The sequence below is a fragment of the Dermacentor variabilis genome, chromosome 2 (assembly GCF_050947875.1).
Source record: "Dermacentor variabilis isolate Ectoservices chromosome 2, ASM5094787v1, whole genome shotgun sequence".
NCBI classification, from domain to species: Eukaryota; Metazoa; Arthropoda; class Arachnida; order Ixodida; family Ixodidae; genus Dermacentor; species Dermacentor variabilis.
This window is the reverse complement of record NC_134569.1, coordinates 226,781,954-226,801,637: the sequence shown is the minus strand read 5'-3', so window position 1 is coordinate 226,801,637 and position 19,684 is coordinate 226,781,954. Positions and strand designations below refer to the sequence as shown.

At 45.6% G+C, this 19,684-nt stretch overlaps 1 protein-coding gene across 1 annotated transcript in view; it reads right to left on the bottom strand.

The window, feature by feature from the left end:
- LOC142570711 (uncharacterized) overlaps window positions 1-19,684 on the bottom strand; it is a 69,936-nt gene that overhangs the window by 37,941 nt on the left and 12,311 nt on the right. The window contains exons 4-8 of the mRNA XM_075679057.1: window positions 15,200-15,309; window positions 7,892-7,953; window positions 7,771-7,825; window positions 4,221-4,288; window positions 1,443-1,558 (exon numbers count right to left, since the gene is read on the bottom strand). Of these exons, the coding sequence (XP_075535172.1) occupies window positions 1,443-1,558; window positions 4,221-4,288; window positions 7,771-7,825; window positions 7,892-7,953; window positions 15,200-15,309 (411 nt within the window). The remainder of the gene's footprint in view (window positions 1-1,442; window positions 1,559-4,220; window positions 4,289-7,770; window positions 7,826-7,891; window positions 7,954-15,199; window positions 15,310-19,684) is intronic.

Here is a 19,684-nt window from a genome sequence, read left to right as displayed (position 1 = left end):
ACCCTGCTATTGTTTCTTCCCGTTGTGTTTGTTGTTAGAGCGGTTTCACAGTGTGAAAAGCACAGAGAGTATCGGTTGTGGATTTCAGTTCCGGTTCGCTTAGACCCATCGACGTTTGGCAGCGAAAACCGTGCTCCGCCTATGCCACTGCTGCCTCGCAACAGCGTTGTAACTGTTCTCGATGGGGCCCCATCAGCAACTGGAATATAATGGTGCGGCACCTTTTGTTTATTATTTTCAGCAGTGCGGTTACGAACGTGTCCTATCCTTACGCTCTGGAAAATATCTATGCGACGTTCATCTTAAATGCCAGAGAGTGGTGCATGTACTTGTAGCAGGGCGTTCACGATATGAAACTACGTATGAACAGAAAACGGGGGGGGGGAGGGGGAGGGAGTAGCGCATGGCCTCGTCATGTGTGAGACACGCGCCGTGGCTCTGAACTCGAGGAAGGCCAGTAAAGTAGTGCCAAACCCCACACTTAGCCTAACTTTTGCTGGGCTTCCCCCAGCTCCGCTGGTTTCTGGTGTTTTCAATAGCAGAGCCACGCATAATTTTTTGCCACTGCGAGAAAGAGGACCGCCGAAGCGAGCGTGCGGGTTTTTATCGGAGAGCAATGAAGTCACACTACCTGTGTCCCCGCCGCGCCGCTCCCCCCTAGGCTCCACCCACCCTCGGCGCGTTGCTTTGCTATGCGATGCTATTGTCATACTCTGCTTTCACTCTCTCTCAGCTCTCTCTCCCCCAGCTCGGTGAAGCTGCGGACGTCAAGAGAAACCCGGAGAGGTTCTAACAGCTGCACCGTAAACATTATGCAGAGGTTTAATAATCCATTATGCTCGTAACATACTTGGAAAAACTTGAGTCACTTTTCCCCGCGAGAGTAAGCATGTTAAGCCACAGAAATGCGAAAAACAAAAACGACTAGCTTGTTGTGACACCACCGTGAAGTTCCCGTATTAGCTGAGCGTGACACGATGGATTTTTTTGCCCTCTTGACATGCCTCATTCACTTAATTTATTGGCAATAATGAAGTCTCTTGAATTCTAAAGGAGCCATATGCTGAACATAGCAAGCCTTTAAACCTGTTACTACTAACAGCAGGCCGACTGCATGAATATTACTCTGTAATCTGTGCCGTCACGCTGAAGTAACGGCGCTTAGTTATCGGCGCACGAAATTCAGGAAATTAAGCCGTGTTCTTTTTTCTTCTTTGTTTCTCATAATCATCTTCTTGCACTGAAGTTAATAAGAACAGAAGTTTCCGAGAATACTTTATCAGTCCAAGATTGTTAAGTGCTTCTATCTAGTGTCCGTATTTATTCTAAATACGGCAATTAGCAGGGCGGAATGTGCAGGCTGTTTATCCCTTCTTTGACGGCGACATTAATGATACGCGTTTGGGGTGCCAAGAGCTTTTAGTCCAAGTGGACGTAGGTACCTGGAACGTTAAATCGCTGACCGTGTCCTTGTAGAAATCGAACATGCATCTTTCCACGTCTGCGTATTTGGCTTCCGTAGTCTTGCCCCAGGACAACTTACCGGCGGACAAGAAACCTGCAAGAAACGTTAGTGCGGGGCAAGCTTTTGTGGTCTCAAAGGGTTGCCTTGCGAAAGGCAGTGTAGACACATACTACACTGCCATCCGATGAGTTTCTAAGCAATCTCTTTAGAGACTGCGCAGTTCCATGCACCTTTTTGAAAGTACTGTTGGACGTTATCCCTCCCCCTTTTTCTTCTGCGTTAGAATCTGGGGCCGAATTCATTAAATTTTTGTTTGTAAGGGTTGCTCGCCATTAGGCCGCGCGCCTTCGCTAATAATATGTCCAGCTATAGGGCAGGTACAGCATGACAGCGTTATTTTACGCAAGAATGACTCGTAAAAAAATAATTCCAGCGAATTCCGATGCTGGGCATACTATTAGTGAAGTCTATCAGTCAATGGCTAAAGTAATTACGAAAGAAAAACTTGGTGAATTGTGTTCCAGATGACTGCTACGACTAATAATCTAAACAATAAGGCTGCAGATAGTCCTGGTCAATAGAAACATAGATAGAAAACTATAGCATGCCATGCTTGAGCAACAATTCTAAGCGTGTACATGTCTTACAGTTTCACTGGGCCGTAGTTGTATACTGAAGCTACAAGAAACCTTGCATGTTTAGGGACGTTTCGCCTGAACGCATGGCAAACAACTAGGGCTCAAGATTACGAGTAGTTGACAGTTTCTAGAGTGTGTGCCTGGCAAAGCACTTTTACTGTTTTCATAACGTACAGTGACAGCAGACTAACGAAAGAGCAGTTATTTAAGGGAAAAATGGGACAAACATACAACTGTAGCAATCGCTACAGAGTAAACCGATACGGGTCCCTCGTAAGAAAAGCCTCGCTTCGATTGGGTGGATTCTCATTTTCCCTTAAATAATTACTTCTCTCCACTTTGCGGGTATCCGCAGAACTATGAGGCTGAAAGGGCAATTACTTCACGACTTCATGCGTCCTAAGCCCCGTTAAGCTGGGACAGGTAATGAGCAAAATCTGGCGTAATAACTGTACTGTTTATGGCGAACCACAGCTTAAAAAATGAAGGCATAATATCCTGTCACAATATCTGTTAGTACACCATTTTCGCAACCCAGATTTTCCATGAGCTCTACGCTGCAATAATTTTCGCTCTATAATGTCCCAGTGGACGTATGTTTGCAAGTGTTCAAGCTTGAGCAACTTTGCAACGGTTCACAGCACACGCATACTGAGAAAATAAGAAACTTCCAGGGAGCCGCAGGACTTGCTCTCTGAATCGCCCGTATATTCTTAGGAGTCTGCTTGTGTGCGAATCTCTCTTGCGGGTGTTTTTTGGGCAGTCGTGAAAAAAAAAAAAAAAACTTGCTGAACGGTCTGTGTGAAAGTTTATGAAGATGCGATACGCTGTTGTATTGTTGATCTAAACGCGGATGTTGGGGCGCCCACCCCACGCGGAAAGAACAACAAAAACGAAAAAAGAACTCGAATGCAATTGCAAGTCGGACACGCTACCCGCCAAATGCTTACTGGTGTCGCGGCCTGCCCGCGATATACATGGCACCAGTTTAGCGAAATTGTGAGGCACTGACAAGACGTTATTGCTTGATTGTGCTTGCTACACGCCTTCACCGATCCGCCTCATATGTTATTGTTCTATGTATATCCAAACCTGTACTCGCAAAAACAATCGGCAAAATATCTGACTATGACTCGGAGAACCATTACCTGCGCAGCCACACTGGCTACAGCAGGTAATGGTTGCAACACCTGGAAAGCTTTCTTAGAGAATTGCAAGCCCTGAATATCCCCCCAAGTATAACGCAGGTGAAGAAATGTGCAGTTAGCTTATAAAATTGCAAACAATAATTTTGATGTTCTACGCATCTGATAGGCTCGCCTAAATATCTTCAGGCAAGGATCAGTGATCAGCGGCAGCTATAGTGGGCACATGGATAGATACACAAAACGAACGCAGTTGCATCAAACTACTCTTGAAGGTTTTTTTTTTTTATTTTTTGAGTAGTTTCGGAATATTTCTCAGCCATTCGGTGATATTTGTGAGAATTACAGCAATAATGCATGGTGTTCCATTGCCCTGGAAAATGCAAAGCACGGTGCTTCCGCTCATACACGTATCTACAGGTATTGTTTGGCTTACAATCGGGGTGATTGGTTCACATTAGTAGTACCACCGACGATGGAAGCTGCAATGAGGCAACAGTGGCAACAGCGATAGCGGCACGGTCCTCCCATCCGCCCATCTCTACGCGGCCTGTGAAGCATTCTGCAGCACACTACAGCTCGAGCCGGAGGGCTACGGCAAACGACCCGCAATACTACAACGACACGGACATACGGATTTAGAAGGGCTGGCTGTGTAGTTGGGCAGCTCGCGTTACGGTAAACTGCTTACCAGCGGCGTCGCATGATCGATTATTCCAAAAATAGAGATCAACGATAGCATTCGGGGAATTGACTACGCTTCCAGGCCGAGTGATTTCTCAACCAATAGCAAGATGGTACGATGTGCTTCAAACAAGCTTTTACGTTACATTCTTTCCTAGAAGCAAGACGTACGAATAGAAGAGGGGTGTATCTATCGCAGCCGTCAATATGAACACAAAGAAAATCTATTGTTACAAAGCTTAATTAGAATATATAGAACGAGAAAGATTGGAAGTAAAAAGCACTCACTGCGTTTCATGAACACCTTAGACATCTCCCGAATTATGTCGGGAAGAGCTTTGAACATGTAAAATATCCTGTAACAAAAAGGTAAGCACGACTACTAAACACGAATGCAACTCATCACAAGGCACCGATGGCTGTTGTTGAGCTCTTAATTAGCTTGGATTTAATTGTATAGACAAAGCATCTGTAATCACGACTCTGAAAAAAAATCAATTTGCATTAGATTGTTACAGGACATTTATAATATGTAAGACCTATACACGTGTCTTATATAGTATATAGTCATCTTCATCTTCGTCAACCAATTTAATGCCCACCGCAGGATGAAGGCCTCGCCCAGCGATTCGCAATTACAGTCGTCTTGCGCTAGCTGAATCCAAGTTATGCCTACAAGCATTCTAATTTCGTCACCTCACCTCATTTTCTGTCATTCTTGGCAGCGCCTCTTTCCTTGGCACCCGCTTTGTTTTTCTAATGGACCAGCCATTGTGTACCCTACGAATTACGTGGCCTGCCCAGCTCCAATTTCTCCTCTTGATGCCAACTACCGCTACACCCATTTGCTTTCTGATCCACACCACTGTCTTCCTGTCTTTTAAGTTAGGCGTAACACTTTTCATTCCATCGCTTGCTTTAGTGATCTTTAATTTTTTCTCACGCTTTTTTGTTAACCTCGAGGTTTCTACTTTATATGTTAGTACCGGTACAATGCGATCCTTATACACTTCTCAACGATAGCGGTAGGTTCCCTGTCATTATTTGATATTTGCTCCAAACGCCCCAGTGTATTTTTATTTCTATTTAGACTTTCTTTTCATGATCAGGGTCCTCGGTGAACGATTGACCTAAATAAACGTAGTCCTGAACATATTCAAGGCGCTTACTGTCGATCACAAATTCCTTTTTCCTTGATAGGCTGTTGCACATTATCATTGTCTTCTGCATATTAACCTTCAGCCCTACTTCGGCACTTTCTTGGTTAAGGTCCGCAATCATTTGTTGCAATTTTTTCCCAGCGTTCGTCCCCGTTTGCAAAGGGAAGGTTGTTGATGTAGTAGTCTGTAGTGCTGTCCTTCAATATAGAGCACCTGTAAGAACAACCTCTAGAGTCCATAATGGCAGCAAGCATGCATGCGTGAGTTTCATGACTCGCGACTCAGTGATTCGTGACTCAGTGACTCAGAAATCTTCCGTGGAAGATTTCTCACTTGGAGGAGTGCGAAGGCCGAAGCCAAACACTGCACATTCACAAGCACGTACAAAGCGTTACTTAAGTGGAAGAATCCAGGAAATGGTTGGGATGTATAACATCAGAGAAACAAGAAGCAACAAATCTTTGCTGAAGCAATGAAACGAAAACTTAAAGCTAACGAAAGATTCATATTCCCAACCAAGGTGTTAGCCGCCAGAGTAGGGGAAGTAGTCGCTGCCGAAAAATGAGGATGACGATGAAGTTATTTTTAAACAGCGCGGCGAATTAAAGGTTACCTTGAGACTACTGGACCTTCAATTATTGTTTAATGTTAGCTTCACCGCATAAGAACTTGCCTATGTAAAGTCACCTAAAACAACACCCCTGAAAAACGTAAATTATCATTAGCGAGCCGTACGTTCTAACCACCAAACCACGGCAGATCCGCGGAAGTTGCAGATTACACCAACTGGCTTTGAGTATTTGTAAGAACCAATCTGACCCAGATTTACCCTAGCCACGATGCAAAAAGTGGTCGCAAGATCAAATAGTACTCTTGCGCAGTATAGGAAGGCAAACGACGCCATCGAGCGATAATTAAGCGATTTAATCCGCACTGCTTATCTCATAAAGGCTTACGTTTTACATTTTAAAATCACTGTAGGCAATAAAAAAACTGGAAGCAATAAAAGTTAGCCTTCTCTTTTTTTACCAAAAAGGCCAGCTGATTGATCGTAAAGCAAGCTCGAACGCGACATATCTTGTGGTCATGACCGATTATCCAAGTAGCAAACGTTGTGCATTTCTGCCGCCTAATGAACGAGAAATGTTAATTGGTATCATGTTTTAGACTACACTTGCCTAATTACTGTCTGGAGTCATGTTAGAATTATATCTCCATTGCGAGCACGTCGCTTAAATATCGCATATTTATATACTTCTATATGATAGCAATTATATTCACACTTCAGATCTATTTTCGCCGTCGCCATGAAGTTCTTCAAAAGTCCAAATGAAGTGATATCAAATCATGCACGCGCGCCGTTTGCAGTGTGTGTGTGAGGAAACGTGTTCGAAGGATAGCCGAGAAATATGATAGCGTCATGCGCACCGTCGACCCGCACACCCAATGTTAGAGGTTACTTGATGAAGAGTGCGCTAGTCCGGATGCGGTGAAGCGATGTGGTGACGAGAGCGCGGCAACATGAGCAAACGTGCGCTAGTGTGGGGGAGCGATGAGGTGAGCGGTGGCCTCCCCCTCTGCCCCAACCGCGGCTGTACACGGCTTAGGCCGAGCGCGTATACACGGGCCACGAGGCGTAGAATGGAGGTAATCGGTGACGGGTGGGAACGTAGGTTGAGCTGAGATGTCTGGTTGCTTCATGTGCGCTGCCTTCGCGCTCAATTTGACTTGCGAGTCGCATAATCTCGATTGTCAGACACGCACTGAAGCGAGGCCAACGCGCTTCATGCCGCCCTTATTGTAGAGCAAATGTTTGCAGTCGTCCAGTGCGATCCGTTCATGTTTGGCTGTGCGCGCGTGACAGCGCGCGTGCTTGAAAATGTATTTATTACACGAATATTTACTGGAACTTTCACAGCCGGTGAAACTACTAACCTTGCTGCGTGTAGTTGTCTAATACTTTGGCATCACTATCAATTTTCATGTTTCGTGCGAAGCTGCGACAACTACACGAAGCAAGGTTCGTAGTTTCGTATGTCGTGGATATTGCAGCAAACACTGACTTACTGATGAAATTCACAAGTATGTTGTCACGTACGTACTGTCAAACCCGAACAGATCTCACTCCACGAGCACCAACATTTACTGTTACGATGAGAGCGGGATGAAGTGAGGCAGCCACGGTCAGTGCATTCCCATTTGTCCTGTCTCTAGCGTTTTTGCGAGCTAGGCGGGCCAGAACACAGCACACATAAAACCATCAGCTATCTCTTGTCGCCCCCTTTGCACCCACCGGAAATTACACCAAAAAAAGTGCGCGCGTGGCCACGCCGAGCGCAGCCGCGGTTTCAGTACAAGGGACACGTGATAACCCCCCCCCCCCTTCCCCTCCACTGCGCGCGCGAGAAGACGATACATCGAGCCATTACCTTTCACGGCTCACACTCTCACGATTTCCCTCGGCCCTACAGCAAACGCCGCTCGGTCGCCATCTTGTCATACTTGGACTTTTTACAGAACCTCAGGGCGACGTCGACAATGTCGGTGGACGTTTTTCTGGAGTGTCCGTATGATTGCGATCGCAATAAAATAACTTCGAATACCTCTTTTTAAACACCTATATGCTTGCACGTGCAAGTGATCACTTTCTACAGTCAAATAAAGAACAGGGTACTCACTTTTCCTCCATAGTTTTGGCGTAAAGTATTTGCCCGAACAGGCCCATCGGCGCATCTGAAAAATGAGAACACTCGTCAGGCAAACCGCCCGCCAGTCAACGCTCGCATCTTTCATACGCACACAGGGAGTTCTGGTCTGGGTTGTAGCTTGCGGCAAATTCAAAGTTGGAAACGACTGGAATCCTGTCAAAGGAAACAGAACATATGAAATAAGCTTTTGGTCTCCCAGCATATCTAACAGCGGACACGTAAGGATTTCAAATCATATAAGCGAGGAAACAGCTACAGTGACTCTAGGCGTTGACGAATTCACCACCACAACCACGTAATAACATATACGTAGAGAAGCGGTTGGAATAGAGGGAACATATCTTAACTGCTGGTGGACTAGCCTCACCTCCCTGTAAACCAGGAAGCAACAGCATATACAAAATGCAATAAAAATTGTAAACATTAGGCGAACAAAGGAACCCTCCGCACCTAAAGGAAGACTCAAGCTTCAGAATGACGCATACCTTGGTTGCCCATTGTTTGCCTGTTTAAGTACCTGTTTTCTACGAGTATTTGTCTTGCTTAAATGCTATAAATGAATTATTGGGAAAGTACACAAAATCAATCACAACGCATAATAGTTGTCGGATGTAAAGAAACAATATTCTACAAATTCCTTGCGCACATGGTAACAGCAACGATATTGTTACAGGAAGAAGGAACAATCTCCACAAAAAGTTTTATTGTTGCAATAAAGACACACGTTCTCAGCCTTATGTTGGCGATTTAGGTCGGAGAAACTGTATTTCTGTCTAATTTAGCTTCTACTATTAGTAAACAAAGAGAAAGAACATGACGTAAGATTAAGTTTATTGAAACGAGGTTACATACACGGATTTAGCTTTCCGAATTTTATTATATTTAAAGCGACCATCGTCTATTCGTGTTCCCCGTCCAGCGCGAAACCAGTTTGCCTCGTTTTCCGCGCCTCCACATTGGCGTCACTGCCCCCTGCTCGCCTGACGGGGGCGGCACCACAGCCATTCGCCAAACCTTTTACTTTAGAATAAAGCTAGTCGACTCTCCGTTCTCAACCTGTCAAAACGCCTATATTATTTGCCTCCGCTAAACAGTGCTCCCTACAAGTGGCGACCCAAGAAATGTATGTTTTTTTTTTATTCGAACACTAGCCACAGACGACGCTGCACCTACTCCTGCTGACAGAGACGAAGCTACGATTACGTCTCCTGTCATCGCCGCCGAGCTTAAGCTTCCCAGGTTTTGGCCCAACAATCTTCGAATTTGGTTCATGCAAGTACAGTCCCGTTTTCAACTTTGGCGCATCACTTCACAGACAGCAAAATACCTGCACATCGTCGCCGCGCTACCGTCAGACTTCGCCTATGCCATAGACGACTTACTAGCAGGTACGCCTTCGGCCACAGCATACGACGGCCTAAAATACACGGTCCTGCAACGCCTCGGGCCATCGCAACAGAGTAGGCTCCAACAGCTCCTCTCCGGAGAACTCGGGGACCAACGACCGTCACAACTCCTGCACCGGTTGCGTCACTTGCTGGGTGGTCACTACGCAAACGAGAGCCAGCTTCCAATTTTGCGCGAGCTATTCTTGCGGGGCCTCTCACAGCCTGCATGCATGGTGCTCGTGGGTTCCGACGAGACGAGTCTCGATCAGCTGGCTGCACTCGCTGATCGCATATGCGACTGCTCGTCTGTGGCACTGAGCAGAGCTCAGAGCACTGAGTCTCTGAGCCAGGATACCGACTCTCGCACCTGGCGGAAACAGTCGACCTCCTTGCCAGTGCACTGGACAAGCTGACGACGGGTGGCATCATTGGTGACCAACTTCGGCGCAACCATTCGCCTTCACAGCGTCGCAGAGCCCCTAGGAACTCACCGCGCCAGTTGTGCTGATACTACCGTCGGTTTCGCGAACAAGTCGCTTCCTCGAGCGCTTTTCGTGAACGGAAAATGCGCCGGCCAGTCGCTAACGGCGACATGCGATATCGGCCCTCGCGCAAGCCGTCTATTTTTCGTAGTCGACTGCATCACCAGCATTCACCTCATAGTCGACACCAGAGCCGAGCTGTCCAGCATACCTGCTACGGCCGCCGATCGCCAGCGCGGCAACGCTCACACCCCCGGTCCACGCAGTGAACAACACTGCCATCGCGTCGTACGACGTTCGCTCAATAACGTTAGACATTGGACTCCGGCGCTTGTACAGATGGGTGTTTATGATCGCTGACGTCAGTTTTGCCATACTGGGAGCAGACTTCCTCAGCCATTTCAACCTAGATGTGAGTGTTCGCGATCGGCGCTCAAAGGATAACGCCACATCCCTCGATGTATTTGACCGGCACTCCAACCTCACCTCACGTGGCATCCGTACGTTTCGGTCGTCTCAACGACAAGATACTTGCCGAGTACCCGCTATACTCGAAGACTCGAAACGATGCGCTGCCCGTTAAACCCAAGGTAACGCCTCACATATATATATATATATATCCCAGGCAGCACACCAGCAATGGTCCAAGCTTGGCCCATTTCTGGCAGAAATTGGTACCAATCCTCAACCAATGTTAGCATATTGGCAAAGCGCAAACCAATCCAGTGTTGGCCCAGAATTAAAGATTGGACGAATATTATGCCAATGCAGCAGCCATTGTGCTGCTAGCTTAGTACCAGTGTTGAGCCATATCGCTGCCATTATTAATCCCAGTTTTGAGCCAATGTTCTTTGCATGACGAATATTGTAAATACGCTGGCTCTAGAATATGCAGCCATTTTTACCGCGAACCTTTTGCTAGCGTCATATTTTGATAGCAATTGTCCCCACACTCTCTGCCTCAGTAGTAGCTAGGAAAGCTCGACCGAAAGATGTTATGTCAAGAAGCAGAAGTCCTCTATACATTCAAATAATAATAAAAGAATGCTGTAATTAACTTTTATGACAGTTTATTTACGAATAAATTTGCACAAACACGCATTTTCCGTGGACCTAAATGGGTGACCCTCGGTTAGGTTCAAAAAGTTTATTTACAGGCAGGCGCCAAAGAGCCAGTTTTCTTGAAGCTATGTGGATGGTGGTGGATAAGGCAGGACCATGAGGATAGGAATTAGGCAAGGTGACAAGGACGGTGGGCTGGCCACTGCTTTCAGGGCAGGGAGCTAACGCTGGTAGGCAGGCTGATCAGTGCTTGGATGTCGGTGGGCTGGTCAGGCCCCCGAGGACCACGATAACGTGGTGGTTTCGCTGAATTTGGTATCATTTCCTTACTTCACCCTCACCTGGAGGAGATGCTTGCACGGGAAAATAAAAAGAAACATTATCAGAGATGTTGGTATGACCAAGGTATGTGGCAGTGTTTTCATGTTGATAAATGGCCATACAGCAAGAAGTTTGAGCAGAGAGTTCGAAGGGGCGAGCCAAGAGATATTGCTGCAAGTGATTTGTGAGGTAACACTCCTTAAGATTTCAACATATACGAGATATTTCGTAGAAGGTGTAACAGAGAATGTTTAGAATACAAACTTAATATGTGCAGGATCCGTCCGCCTTGTTTACACCTGACACCTAGTCAGCGTAGCACTTTCTAATTAAAGAATTGCATCAAAACCTACTACAGCACAAAAAGCCTAGTTTCAGATACTCTAGACACAATGCGGCCTTCGTGCAAAATTTTTATGTTAAATCCGAGAAGTTACGTCAGGAAGCCCTAGCAAAAATAGTAGTTCATTATACTGAAAGAAAAAAATACGGCCTGTGTGCTTGCTGGAGATTATGCTTGACCTAGAACAGTGATAAGAAGCGCGGTTTCTCGGCATTACTAGCAAGATCAGGCAGCGTGCATGGCATGATAAAATCAAGATCCTGGAATTTAGGTGAAATGCACAAACAGATTTACCCGTGTTCTACTCTAGGCACTAGTCAAAGGCTGTGATTAAAAGGAGCTAGGTAAATACAGGCACTCTACATTAACCAGGGCTGTTTCATTAAGATATATACCGTGTTTATAGCATTCGTCCTAAACCATCACAAAATAATTGTCAATTCAGCTCACAGCTTTGCTGCTCAGTAAAAGTTGATGCATCTACATGAGCAATTTATCAGCACGTAAATTTCCGCGTGCAAGAAATAAATAAGACAGCATATTTCAATGGCTCTTTCGGCTGTGCACTCATTTACTGCGATAGCAGCATTTTCCAGCAGTGAAGACCACCATTTCATTTTAGATTGCCTGCTTATTCCTGAAATAATTGCGTTCCTCCACTACAGGGAACTTGACAACGATCTAGCGGTTATATGAAAATGTACTCATTTAAATAAATGGTATTGAAAAATACGTATTATGCCATTTCAAATGTAACCACTCTACACAGAAAACTGCTTTAAATTTCTAGTCAGCCTATACATATAATCCGCACATCAATGCCCCAAGATTATAGCAGGGAAACTCAATACAACGTTGTAATCACCAACACACACTGTTCTTTGCGCCGTCCCAAACTGATGCAGGGCTGAGCATGAATGGAAAAAAAGCAACATTAAGGACGCGGCGAAACTATGAGAAATGTTAGAACTTCAACAGTAATACACACAGAAATCATGTAATTAAAGCGAAAAGAAAAAAAACTTCAGTAGCTGGACGTAATTTTAAAGGCAAGATCCTGTTTTTAAAATAGGCTAAATTTCAGGATACTTGAGTACCTTGCTTTTAATAGAAACAACTTAATGCTCCGTTCTCTAATTCACTCCTTGTGGCTCCTTATAAAACTGATGCGCGAAAGAAATGCACTCACCATTGTAAGATTGACGCTTCTCGGTATACGAGTTCATACCACATGAAAGACGGTGGCCACCAGTGCCGACTTTCTTCAACTTGTTCCTTTGGCTATAATTAATTTTAAAACTCACAAAAATCCGTGGCCCCTCTGCTGCGTATTTCAAGATGTAGGCTTCTCAGTGGGAATGAAGACCGCAAAGGAGCACTTTTTTCACGACAGCAGTGCGCTGACAAGAACGGACAAGACTGCAAGCACTCTCGCCACTCAGTCGGTGCACTCAGCTATGCATAGAAGCAAATCGTACGAGGAAAGGGAGAACGAAGAGAACGGTGTAAACGCCACCCTCTCCCCCGCAGGACCGACCGCGTTTATTGCGCGGCAGCGACGGAGGGAGACAAGACGGACAATAGTGACCCCGCCGCATTCCCGTGTGCCTGCGAGCGCAGCCAATTCGACACAGCAGCAAGCAGCTATCTGAGCGCTTGATTGATAGCACTGACCAGGCCCCAGTGGGTGCGTGGGGGAGAGGGACGTGGGGGTTGAAGGACGGAAAGTTAAGCCGAAAACAAAGCAGGGATGCGCTGTGCCAAAGACAGGCAAAGACGAGAGGTGTTGACACGGACAAGCCCAAACTTTCAACAAATTTTTCTTTCTGTCAGGGGCATCCATACAAGGCGCTTACTACACATGCACAAACAAGCAAATCTATTGCAATAGGAGTATGATGATTATATCACCACAGCATGCCATGCATGGTAAACAACAAAGAGAGAAGTTTCGCTAATACATATCGCTTCATCTCGAGGCAATAAAACCGGTTCCATCAGCTCTGTGGCACTGTCATTCTCGATTGTCCTCGGAACCCTGATCCTCTAAAGCCACGAAGTGTACATGCAAAATATACAATGTGCAGGCAAATGCGCAATACCGTCGGTTCTTATGGAAAGCTCATATTCTATATGCACGATAAATGAAGCAGTGGCTAGTTTGCCCCATATACGGCTTCCCCTGCTCGCTACGTTGTACATTGGCTTTTTTCTTTAGGGGGCCGCATTTGGGTGAAGGCGAATTGCAAAAACGGTCGTGTACTATGCATGGGTTTGACGTGGAAGAACCCAGGTGGTTAGGATAAATCCTGGCAGTCGGGGCGACTAGTCAGGGCATGTCAGGCGAGGCGCGACTAGTCGCTCCTCCACGATGTTGAGCTTCGGAAGATTATGAGGTTCCTGGGAAACGTTCGGCTGGATTGTAGCCACGTCGGCGGCGGACGTTCTCGGCCTCCTGGTACTCTGGGACCTGGCGGGCGCACCGCATTCGTTTGGCGTAAGCAGCCCGCTCGTCGTCGGTTCTTTTGGCCCGCCGTCGGCGTACATAATCCCGTTGTTGCTGCCGCCGACTATCTAGGCGGGCACGCTGTTCTAGGTCCGTGAGGGAACAGCTACTCGATGGGCCCAAACCGTCAGCCCATTAGCGCTTCTGCTCTTGTTGCCGGCCCTTCAGGGCACGTTCTTCTTCGGAGCGAACAATACGCCTCCTGCCAATAGCGCGACCAAAGTACAACTGCTAACGTCGCTAGCAAGACGACTACTTCAGGACAGAACGAAGCACAGCTATTGGTGGATACAACATTTCATTCTACTCCTACGAACCCGGCGCCGAGCGACGCTCGCCCGAGCACCGAGAACGGCCGACAATGAACGCTAAATACCCATTCTACATGGCTCGATAGACGCGCGCAATTTTTTCCAGAACCTAGCCGTATATCAACAAGAGCTCAAAGCACTGAACATGAACATTCTAGGCGATTGCTCAACGCTATCAATGCAAGTTGCTCAGTTTTGTGAGCAACAACAATCGTATTTTGCGTGTTTGCATTTCCTTTGCTAAAAACGACGGCGCTCGCTAATTTCCCAACAAGAATACTATGCCACGCTGATACCGCTCCTCCCGTTGGTGACCAGCGTGGAGGGAGGCAAAATAAAGGAGGGAGCATTATGTCGTGCAGCCAGCTTTGGCATGTGAACACTCCGTGAAACCACACGCGACCGCTTGCGTCGAGATCACGGAGCAAGAATAGAGATTTGCTGAAACGTCTGGTTCCCAGTAGCTACGCCAGTAGGTTTTATTCGGTGTGCTTGTTCACCTGTCCTGCCGTGGCTCTGCCTGCAGAGCGGGAACATTAAAACCAAGCGTGGCGTGGTATCACGTGTTGGGCCACCAGGTTTGGCTTCAATCGCGTTGCCGGTATGCTCCCTCCGTTTTCCTTCCTCCATGGTGACCTGGGGGTACCACGTGCACATTGGTATAGAAAGAAAAACCTCGCAAGGTAGATCAGTGTTATTGTTGTGGGACAAAGGCCCCAACTGATGTAATCTGTCTTTAGAGTGTACTGAACAGAGAGCATATAATAGAAAGCTTTATATTAGGGGTCGAAGGCATCTTTCTTTGCCAGGGACCAAACTTCTCAGATGGTTTTGTTAGGACCCAAGTGGCTTGGGTACGCAAGAGGAACACCATTCATTTGCTTCCGCTAATCTAAAATTCGCTAGTAAGAAGAGAAACTACACTCGCTACCGGAACGTTGTGCTACGACCGCAAACTATGACGACTTGAGAAGCATTAAACTTACATAGGACGTGGCTGCTTGGTTTTGAGTTCGCTCTTGGACGCATTAGCTCCGCTGAACATCGCCTTAACAAAATGTGTTATCGGATCTTGCTTGTAAAGGTCCGGTTTATACTGAAAGAGAGAAAAGAAAATCAGGTATAGCGAACTCAAACAGCTCAGCTCGTCAGTTCATACTTATACCTAGAAAATTACGCACCCGAAGCTGCCCTGTGTACATACTTGGTTGTTGAGTTATTTCTACGCGAAGAATTTGAATACCTATATGAGTTCGATTCAGCGCTTCTCCCATTTGCCTTACCCGCGAGAGTTATATTGCGGAAAGATACACAGGACAATATGCAACGTTATGCGGGAGCATTATGCAGGAAACGGTCGGACTGATGATGATGCGTGTGACTGAAGGATACCGCGAACTTTGCAATTGACCATGATTTGTTCAACTATGACTTGTTCAGCTACAGGCGTGATCCACTGACTGCGGCCACTTATAAGCCACTGTAGATTGCAGCAGGCACAATCAAGAGAGCAAGAACTTAAGAGTGTTACTTCCGGTTCCACGTACGAATCTGTATTGAAGGAACTCGTCTGAGAAGCGACTGCACATACAATAGTCACGGGTTTTACGTTAGGATTATGAACGTAGAAAAACATCACAGCCAATTCTTGGAAGGTATGAATATTACAAGCAAGATTATCTGTTGATATAAGTACATACATCAATATGGCGATCTTGCGATGCGTACATGCAATTTTAACAAATAAGGCGCACATGATTTGCACATTTTGCTGCCACATTTCAAGATGCCCTCCAAGTTATATTATGCTCTCCCAATTGACGTAGCAATTATGCAAATTACTAATAGATCTTCAGTCGCTCGGCCACTCACTACAAAAGCACATTGAGAAAAAAAATCTCGGTGACATTGGCTAAGTCCAAGTTCTCGATTTTTCTCTTGCAAGCCAGATGTTGCAAGCCCGACACCTGTTTAATTTCAAGTTGACCACTGCGGTAGCACCTTTAAGTGATGGTATAGTGCAGGAGCATGTACAGCAGCTCCCCGTCCGTGTTGCAAGGCAGTTAGACATTCCACTTGGAGCGAGTTTTGCGAAGGATTAAGGTTTGGCACTCGAAGAAACCGAATTTAAGGAGTGACAGCTAGTAAACAGGAAACGAGCATAGCCATGCGTTCAAGGTATTGCAGTGCTGTGCGCAACACTGAAAGACGGATTTCTTTGTGTGTAGTGTCAGGTTTCTCGTGGGATGAATATAAAACATGGAACACTTGTCAGAAGGAACGTTCAAGAATCGACATTTGGGCGAGTTGGTACTCGTTGAACATCTTGAAGGGGCAGCGCCAGACAACGAAGGCAAAAGGCAGGAAACACACAGGACAGCGCTGAACAGACAACTAGCTTTATTAAAAGGCGCACATAAAACTTATGTAGTACAACAACATTAGGTGTCAGAGCATGTAGGGCTCACTAACGGGTAATGCCTACTCACATGTCACGCGGCATTGCTCTGAGCATGGGTGTATACTACCATATATGAAGACACCACAATACTTTCCGCGCATAGCAATCAGACTACGAAAGAGATTATTTCTTTCTTTCTTTCTTTATTGATTTATTTAAGACAATGAACAGATTGTCTTAGGGGACACGGCTAAAGGCAAACATTTGCCTGACTAGGCCGTGCCACCCGTACATTGGCAGCAACATGGCAGTGGCAGGCTTTCAGGATGTCACACATGAAATTATAGTACACATTTTCAACACTTGAGTACACAATTCGCGTAAGAAGAAAGAAAAAAATGTTAAAGTTTATACAGTTTTCTAAAAAAATTGAAGCACAACAACAACAGGAAAAAAAAGAAGCATCTACGAAATTTTTCATACCTGTAGCTGGAAGGTTAAAGTTTACACAGTTTTCTAAAAACAACAACAAGAAACATGTACAAAATTTTCTATACCTGAAGTTGAACATTTCTATTAGTCTTCAGATAGTAACAATTCTTTTACCGTTTTCTTAAAGTTTTGCTTTGAAATTCCAGAATTTAGCAGGTCCAATACCAAGGGGTAGTTGTTTAGAAGGTTAGGAAGTTGAACTGCTAGTTTTTGTTCTCCGTATTGTGTTCTGCAACGTGGTTTTCCTATCAGAGTTTTTCTGAGGTTATAGCTTGTCGTTTCGCCATAGTATTTACTTTGGAAGGAACATTTGTCTTCCCAGAATTGCCGTGAAATTTGGAGGAATAATTTGTAAGTGTGAAGTTTTGATACTGTTAATATTTTAAATTTGTTATAGTATGGTTTAGTGGTATCAGTACGTTCTAAGTTACCTATCGCGCGCAGTGCGCGGTTTTGGAGTGTTTGAATTGATTTTAGGTTAGTTTGTGTAGTGGTTGACCAAACTAGAAAACAATAAGTTAATCGAGAATGTATAAGCGCGTTGTAAACATTACGCTTCACATTTATCGGTAGCAAATATCGCAACCTATTTAGCACACCGACAGCACGAGCAATATTTTTTCTAAGAACATCTACGTGCGGTGACCAGGACATATTTTCATGGAATGTAATTCCTAAAAATCTGGCTGTTGGTGCCTGTTCGAGGTTGACCTTCTGAAATTGGAGTGTTAGGTGAGGGTGGATTATTGTTCCTTTTGATTTAAACACTAGATACTTAGTTTTAGTTATGTTTAATTGGAGTTTATTCGCATTTAGCCACAAGCTTAGTTGCTGTAACCAGATGTTAGCTTGCTCAAAAAGATTTCCTATTTCCCTTCCTGAGAAAAACACGTTAGTATCATCCGCGTATAATATAATATTGGAACAGCCTTGAATATTGACAATATCATTAATATAGAGTAAAAATAATACAGGCCCCAAGACGGATCCTTGCGGCACGCCGTACTTAATGTACTGAATTTCGGAACTAGCTCCATTTATTGTTGTGTACTGTGTTCTAGAGGTGAGATAGCTTTTTATTAAGGATATTGAGGCCTACTACAGCAGGACAAAATGATCGCTTTGTGTAAGCATGCCATCATTAAATTTGTATGATAGTGAATTTGAATTTATAAACAGCCTCATAGTGTAGCATTAGATTACAGGGTCTTGCGTTTCTGCCTGCGCACTGATAATGACGCCATCGATGGGAGAGCATGTGGGTATGGGTTGTAGTACGGAAGCTTTTGTACGCCTTATAATAAAGTTAGTTGTGAGTTCAGCGCTGTTCTGTGTGTTTCCTGCCTTTTGTCTTCGTCGTCTTGCGCTGCCCCTTCAAGGTGTTCAAGAATGAACGTTACTGAGTCAGCTGTCTGTATACACATCCTTATACGTATATATGTCAACACACCGCAAGTGGCAAACTCGCGTTGTCAAATGCTCGCGTAAACGCACTTACAGTACGTGCGCGACATCGCCTCGTCTCGGTTATCACCATCCCATTTTGTACTGCCTCAAAAGCGACGTCTCTTATTTTTCTTTCTGGGTTTTGGCAGTGACTTTTTTCGCACATGCAATATTTCTAGCGCATCTTCTACATCACGCAGCCATCAGAACACCGTTACTTTATCAAAAGCCCGCTCCGCTGCGGTGTGGCAGCTTTTTTGCCCTCCGTACCACCCGAGACTAGAATGACTTGCCGAGAAAAAAACTTGCGCTGATGAGCGATCCAATATACCCTTAAACTGCCTCATCGTAGAAATTACGAGCAGTGGTAAAAGAAAGAACACCGACATTTCGTGTTCTACCACTGCTTACTACTTCAAGCCTTCATTTTCCCGTGATCTATTCACTTGTTTGGACTCACCCCTCTAGCATTCTCAATGTTCATTCTGCCCTTCACTTGCCCGCACCTTTGTAATATCCCTTAATTGATCCCTCGGTGTACGAAAAGAAAGCGGTGAATTTGGCTGCAGTATAGTGTGAAAAGGGGTGAGTTGATCTTTTCCCCACACCTTTATTTTGCTTGTCGCTCGAGCGTAAACGAACACAAGAGTTGCTGCGCTGATGTTAAGATTCCAAGGATATTCTCATTGTGTGTCACCTATAGGCTGAGGCACAGGACATGCAAAGGCACAAGGCGTGCAGGAGCACAATTCTACCGGTGCCCACTTGTCATATGAACCCCTTCTAGTGAGGAAGTCACAAGGTCAAGGTGCGACTCCTAATAGCGCTAGGTAGGCGGCCGCTGCGAGGTGGTGAAACTGACGCGTCGGTAGGTCGCTGGTAGGTTTTCATCTGCGACGACGCTGTGGGTCTGGAGGAAATCGGGCTTAAGCCTGTCCATCCTTAAGCCGTCCTTATCCTCTCCGTCCATTGAGGATGATGACGAAGTGCTTAGGACAGCGCTTGATGACCTTAAAGGCTCCATCATAAGGTAGCCGTAGCAGTGGTAGGACCACATCAAGCCGCAATAAGAGGTGCGTGCAGTCGCCGAGAGCATGACTGATGGAGGAGTGTCGTGAATGCGGACGGATCT